The following is a 7,764-nucleotide window of genomic DNA, read 5'->3' as shown; positions in this document are numbered from 1 at the left end:
CTACAGATTTGCAGTACTGTGACTTAAATTTAGCTTGACCTGTAAATTTTGTTCCCCCCTCTCATATTATTCTTAGAATGGAATTGCTCAGGTAGATAGCAGTCATAGCACTACCCCTCTGAGGCTGTGACCTCCTTGCGTATAGGAACTCCCTCCTAAGGATGTGGGAAGAACTGGACACTCTAGTACTCTACCTTCCTCTGTTGTGTCTAAACACAGGTTTTTTTGAATTATCAAATAACCATCAAAATTTAAAACGTGCTATGGACTACCCCGAACAGAAAAACATGCCGTTTAGGTTAGGTTGCTTGACTACTTGCATTTCGCATTTGGATTTTATGGTCTCTTGGCTATCTTGCTCTTCTCGTTTCACTTTTTTATTCTTTTTTGAGCTTGATGACTATACTCAGTCTATATGGAAGTTAAGGCTAATCCATTTATGTTAAGAACTCAATTTATTCTTTATTTATTTATTTATATTTTAAAAATAGAAATATGTCTGTGTCAACTCACTATGAGATGACCTTATTGGCTTATTGCCTTTTACCAATCAATAACCACCTTTACTTAAAATGTTAATACCGAGTAACTCATAGGTATATATAACATGACTTTTTTTTTAAAAAAAGTTATGGTCAGAAAAAGGACTAGTCTTCGAAGGACCTGTGATAACAACTTAAATAATGGAAATAAGGGGGAAAAAAAAACTACTTTAATCATCTTCTTTAGTGCATTTCGGTGCTCCACCCTCTCTGCAGCCTTCCCATTAATTACTTGGACCAGCATGAAGTTAGAGATTTTGATCTGTATATGGAGAAGACCTCGTCCCTTGACTTCTTTAAGACCACCATAGATCCTTTCTAGTAGACTAATAGTGTGAGATTGGCATCGTTCCCACTAAGGGCATGTTCGGCAAAATATAGCTGTGAAGGTAGCTGTTAGCTGTGAAGGTAGCTGTTGGCTGTGTAGATAGCTTTTAGCTGTTAACAAGCTGTAACTGTGAAGATAGATAATTTAAGTATGAGTGTTCGGTAAAATAGCGGTTGACTAGCTGTTGCATATAAAAATCAATATTTTGTATTTAAAACTATAGATTAAATTTTCAATAGCTACCTCAAAAGCTACTTCTACTTTCAAAAGTTAATAGTTCTAACTTTTCATAAAAGCTACCTCCACCACTAAAAGCTACCATAACCACTACTTTGTCAAACACTCACATTTTTTGTTAATTAGTGGTTTAACCAAGTCAAACCACTAAAAGCTACCTAAAAATTACTCAAACACTAGCGCCGAACACGCCCTAAGCCTAGTAGTCCCTTTCCCTAAGCACCTGTCATCTTCCTTGAGAACCCAAATCCCTTTTTTCCCTGCCTTACCATTCCTAAGCAAACAGATAGTAATGGAACATTTCCCGCAATTCGAATTACCAGTGAAGAGATCCTCCTGTTCATCATGTAGCTTCTTCATATATATATTGGCAAAGCTTTGGGGGGGGGGGGGGGAGGGGGGTGCCCCTCCTATCACAGGATGGGTGGAGTGAGAATCAAACTCATGTCACTCCTAGGGTCCACTCCATGATCCTCATTTCACATGAAAGTTATGGTTAATGTTTATGAGTTAAAAACTTGTTAATATAAAAGATGTTATCTCTTATAACACCTCATTATGTAATGTGAAAAATTGCGTTCAATTCATAGGCATGCATAAATAACACAATATCGTACAATTAGTCAATAATACTATCAATTATCATAATATTTAAAAAAAAAAAACTAAGAGAGGCAAATGGAAAAGGGGAAATATTGAAAGAAAAGTATAAATACAACAGTAATTTAATGTTAATTGCTAGGATGGAGAGCGCTCAAGAAACGGAGAAAAGCCTATGGAGTGAGGAAAATGATATTTTGCAACGTTCTAATAAGAAATTCAAACGGAATTTCGAAGGTGAAAGCAATAACAATGTTCCCATTGTTATGGATGGAAGTAGTGAAGATATGGAAATGGAATCCTTTGTGGATGAAACACCGGGAATTAGGGTGAAAAACCCTAATTTTAATTCGTACAGCCAGGCTGCTAGTGGTGGAAACTGCCATACTAACCCTCTTTTTGGAGGAAATGGATCTGAGGAGTATGTATCTGATGATGATACCCCACTATCGGAGTCAGAAGAGGATGAAAGTTGCCCTACTATCCTGCTTACTAAGGAAGAGAAGATGAGACTTCGTAGCCCATGGCAAAATGCACTAATTATCAAGCTGTTTGACAGGAAATTAGGGTATGAAATGTTAATGAGGAGATTGAAGACCAAATGGATCTTGAAAGGAGAGATTGCTCTGACTGATGTTGGACATGCCTTCTATATTGTTCGCTTTAGTAGCATGGATGACTATGAGTTTGTATTGACTAATGGTCCATGGATGATTGGTGATAGTTATTTGACTATCTAGAAGTGGGTTCCCAACTTTGTTTCAGATGAGGAACCAATCAAAACTCTCACGGCTTGGGTGAGAATACCTTAACTCTCTATTGAATATTTTGATAAGGCGTTCCTTTTCAAAATAGGTTCGAAGATTGGAAAAGTAATCAAGATTGATAAAAATACTGAATCAATGGATTGAGGACAATATGTCCGTTTTGTATTGAGGTTGATCTTACCAAGCCATTACTATCCAAGTTTCGTTTAAATGGAAGGGTTAGGAGAATCCAGTATGAGGGTTTATGAATGATTTGCTTCAAGTGTGGCAAGTTGGGTCATAAGGATGATAGTTGTGGTGCCTTTCAAGACTTGAAGAGGGATCAACAAAAGGAGCCTTTGAAAATCAACAGTGATCGCAGTATCTTTGACCGAAGCCAAGTGGCAAAGGAAAAACCAGAAATTCAGGACAAATATGGTTCATGGATGCTTATGCAAAGGAACAATAGGAAGAGTGCTCCAAGGCAGAAAGCTATGAACCAAGAGAAAGGGGCGCCTGGGCAACCTGGTCATGTTCAAGATAAGGGAAACAAGAAGCCAATCACCAAAGAGTGGAGGCCACGCAAAGAGGATACAACTCATATTGAGCCTAGAAAGAAAACAGGGGAAAATCAGGGGTCGTATTTTGTTGCATTAGAAGTTGAAGATATTGAAGAGGATGATGAAGACTTCCATGTCGACCATAATGCTACAGCAGCTCAAGCTGTAGTTCCTTCCCTTGATGACAATTCGGTCTTGAAAGATGCTGTTGACTTAGGCGCAAGTGATTTGCATACGGAAACTACTCAAACTGGAGAGGTTAATATGGATGAAAACGATTCTGTAGTGAATTTCGGATCTCCTAATGTGGGAAAAGATATTGTGATGGAGGAAAATTTTGTTGATTTAGGTAACACTGGGAGCTCAATTGGCAAAGATAAAGAGGGAGAAAAAGATAAGTTTTCATCTAAGGAAAGTATTTTGAGGAAAAGATTTGATAATAATGGGAAAAAAGATTTGAGAATTCCTTTATCAAATCTTAACAAATCTTTTAAGCCTTCGAAACCGCTTGGAAAAAAGGGAGATCTGAAAGTCTCTTTTAATTCCAAGTTGTTAAGTAGCAGTTTCAAAGAAAACTCGTTTGAAATTGTTTCTCATACTCCTACAGCTCTTGCTCAAGGTAGAGATTCGAGTGGTGGTGAGTTGAGTGGTGCTATTCGTAATGAATCCAATGAGGGTCCCAATCACTCTAGAGACAAAAGTGCCTCCGGAGTACGAAACCTTCATAGACTACCAGACGGAGGGACCAACAATTATTACGGTCCATCCCCTAGCAAACAAGATCAATCTTGTGGTGACAACATTCCTCCCCCCTGCCCACAGCATGCCAGAGATGATGATGTTGTTCTAGATTTCGTTCAGTACGGACAGGCTGATGAAAGCACTAAGGGAGGTGTACCTCCGAATGCTGCTTAATGTCCCAGTGGACGTGTATGATAGTTTCCCTATTTTCCCGGAGTTTAATATGTCGATTAAAGTCATGATATGGAATGTTTAGGGTGTAGGAAACAAATTAACGATTATTCATGAAGTGGTTAGAATCAATGACCCTACGGTGTTGGTTTTAGTTGAGACTCATGTGAGTGGCGATCAAGCTACTCGAATTTGTAATAGTATTGGTTTTTTTGGCCAATTGAGAGTTGAAGCCCAGGGATTTCGAGGTGGTATCTGATTATTTTTTAGGGCAGAAAAGGTTGGAGTTACCCCTTATGGGGAACACTCTCAGCATCTAACTGTTGAAATTTCGAAAGTTGGAGATACCCCTTGGCTTTTCTCGGCTATATACGCAAGCCCGGATAGTTCTCTTCGTAGGGAGCTATGGGAGGAATTAGGAAAAATCAAAGAGAGGTACTCTGATCCGTGGCTTTTGGGAGGAGACTTCAATGAGACTATGTCTTTGGAGGAAAGGAATGGTGTTGGTGGTTCGGAGATGCAAAGAAGGTGTAGTGATTTCTCGAATTGGATTGAAAATAATGAATTGATTGACCTAGGTTGCTCGGGGCCTAGCCATACTTGGTTTCGAGGGACATCGCCTGAGACTTTCAAGTGAGCTCGTTTAGACAGAGGTATTGCGAATGAAGCTTGGAGAATGAAGTTTGTTGAAGCTGCTATCCGCAATTTGCCTAAATCCCAATCGGATCATTGTCCTATCCTTATAAGCACTACAAGTTTTGCTCCTCTTCCTACGGCTATAAAGCCTTTTCGGTTCCAAGCGGCCTGGCTAAATCATGGGAAGTTCTCTGAATTTGTGTACAAGAACTGGGATAGCTTTGCTCCTATTGTTCAGTTTCTAAAAAATTTTGCGGAAAAATTAAATGACTGGAATAAGGAGGAGTACTACAATATTTTTCGAAAGAAGTCTGAGCTATATGCGCGTCTGGAGGGCATTCAAGTTAAATTGTTAATGGGCGACAACGTCATCTAGTTAAACTAGAAGCAAAGTTGAGAAAGGAACTTGATGATGTGTTGAATGAGGAGGAAATGTTGTGGTTTCAAAAATCTCGTGTTGAGGCAATTTGTGATGGAGATCGTAACACTAGATACTTTCATATATCTACTGTTATTAGGCGTAAGAAAAATCGAATAGAAACTCTGCAAGACAATGATGGGAATTGGGTGACTGAGAACGATGATGTGAAAAAATTGGTTGTGGAGTATTGGAAAAATCTATTTAAGGAGGAGGGTAATTTGTATGATGGTGTTCCCTTATTGTGGGGTTATTTTCCAGAATTAGAAAAAGAAGACATGGAACAGGTCACGAGACCTTTTAGTTCTTGTGAAGTAGTGGCTGCTCTCAAGACTATGAATTCGTTTAAGGCGCCAGGGCTTGATGATTTCCAGCCAATCTTCTACAAAAATTTCTGGAATTTGGTTGAGCCGAATGTGGGCAACTCGTTCGGGAAATTTTGGATGGCAATGATTTTCCTAGTGGTTTTAATGAAGCGTTTTTGGTTTTGATTTCGAAGATTGAAGCCCCTCAAAGAGCTAACCAATTTCGCCCTATTGGTTTGTGTAACATTATTTACAAAATTGTTACAAAAGGGATAGTTAATCGGTTGAAACCAGTACTATCGAAGCTCATTTCTCCGACTCAATGCTCGTTTGTTCCAAAGAGACAGATCACGGATAATGTGATAATTGTACAGGAAATGCTTCATACTATAAGGAATAAACAAGGGAAAGATGGCTATATGGCAATTAAAATTGATTTTGAAAAAGCTTACGACCGTCTTCGATGGTCGTTTATCAAGGAGTCATGAGTGAGCGTCGATTGCCAATCCACATTATTGATGTTGTCATGAAGTGTATCTCTTCTACGAACCTCCAGATTCTTTGGAATGGTGAACCAACGGAGTCTTTCAAACCAACTCGTGGTATTCGCCAAGGTGATCCTTTATCTCCCTATTTATATGTGATATGTATGGAACGTCTAGCACATTTGATTGAAAGGGAGGTGAAGTTGGGTGCGTGGATTCCGGTTCGTGCCAGTAGAAATGGCCCCCCGGTGTCGAACCTTGCTTTTGCCGATGATTTGATACTATTTGGTCATGCCTCTGTAATCTAGGCCGAAGTCATGATGCATTGCTTGAAACAATTTTGTAAGGCTTCGGGGAGTAAGGTTTGTGTTGATAAGTCAAGGGTCTATTTTTCTAGTAATACCAATCTGGAAATTCGAGAAGCTATTTGTTCGACTCTTGGTATGGAAGAAACGGAAGACTTTGGTAAATTTCTTGGAGTGCCTACGATAAATGGTAGAACATCCAAGAGAGATTATCAATATCTTGTAGATCGCATAAATGGCAAATTAGCTGGATGGAAGACTTGTACTTTGTCCATGGCTGGTCGAATGACATTGATCCAATCAACCTTGAATGCAATTCTTTTCTATACTATGAAATCCACAAACCTTCCAAGATCGACATGTGATGACATTGATAGAAAAGCAAGGAAGTTTTTGTGGAAAGAGGATGATGGCAATCAAAAGATCCACCTAATATCTTGGGATACAATCACTAAATCGAAACTTGCTGGTGGGTTGGGCCTTCGAAATATACGTCAATCTAACAAAGCTTTTTTAGCTAAATATGGTCTCGAGTGTTGCGGGCCAAGTATTGTAACAATCGTTGTGATATCGATATGTTTAAGGAGAAGGGAAACGCTTCGAATGCCTGGCGAGGGATTATGAGTAGTATTGATGTGGTGCGCAAGGGACTAAAAATGGCAGTGGCTAATGGTGGCCGTACATTTTTTTGGCATCATAGATGGGCGTGTGATGAACCTCTCTTAAACTTGGCTGAAGAGGAGCCACCTTTGGAGCTTCAAGATTGTACTGTACGTGAGATGTGGGATGTAGATAGTGGGTGGAAGTTTGATGATTTTGCTAAATTTGTACCTGAATCTATCTTGAAGATTATTGCTTCCCATGAACTAGTTGAAGATGAAGAAGCTATTGATGAAGTCTCATGGAATGGCTCTAGCTCTGATGGGTTCATTCTCTGCTCAACATTTAATATTGTGCGCGAAATTGAAGGTGTTCTTGATGAAAAGAAAGATGGCTGGCTGAAATTTGGATGCTCCCTATACCTCAGAGAATTCGGTTCTTTATTTGGATGGCATTGCATGATAGATTAATGACTAATGTGGCGAGATTTATACGCACTTTGACTAATGACCCTAGGTGTGCAATCTATGGAGCAAGTGAAGAGAACGTTTACCACATCCTTAGGTTTTGCCTTGCAGCTCGTGTGGTGTGGGCTAAGTTGGGGGTGAAATCCTCAAATATGCAAGAATCTCTCACATTGGAGCAGTGGATGTTGGGTAATCTAGATGTGCGCAGGGCGGATATAGGAAGTGAATGGTCGAAATTTTTTGCTGTGAGCTGTTGGTGGCTATGGAAGTGGCGTAATACTAAAACCTTTCAAGACGAACCTAGCATTCCCATTGACCAGGTGGGCTTCATTCTTGCACGAGTCGGTGAGATAAAAAGGGCATTGGCGAGAGACTTATTCCAGGTTGATGATGGCAAGAAGAGGCGAGTTGAAAAGCTTATTAAGTGGCAGTTTCCTAATGAAGGGTGAGTTCGACTCAACACAGATGGAGCCTCGAAGGGTAACCCTGGTGATGCTGGTGCAGGGGGTATTATTCGAGGACACAGAGGAAAGGTGTTCGAAGTTTTTGCTGCCAATTGTGGTCACTGTTCTTGTAATAGGGCCGAATTGATGGCTGTGCTTCGTGGTCTGTCTGTTGCGTAG

At 39.9% G+C, this 7,764-nt stretch overlaps 1 protein-coding gene across 1 annotated transcript; it reads left to right on the top strand.

Annotated features, from left to right (window-relative positions):
- Positions 1 to 7,143: 7,143 nt before the first annotated feature.
- LOC145584076 (uncharacterized) lies at positions 7,144 to 7,764 on the top strand. Its single transcript, XM_081641014.1, has 2 exons — positions 7,144 to 7,586; positions 7,722 to 7,764. Exons 1-2 carry the CDS (start codon positions 7,144 to 7,146, stop codon positions 7,762 to 7,764), a joined length of 486 nt encoding a protein of 161 aa, XP_081497140.1.

The sequence above is a fragment of the Chenopodium album genome, chromosome 16 (assembly GCF_948465745.1).
Source record: "Chenopodium album chromosome 16, dcCheAlbu1.1, whole genome shotgun sequence".
NCBI classification, from domain to species: Eukaryota; Viridiplantae; Streptophyta; class Magnoliopsida; order Caryophyllales; family Amaranthaceae; genus Chenopodium; species Chenopodium album.
This window is presented reverse-complemented; position numbering and strand designations above follow the sequence as displayed.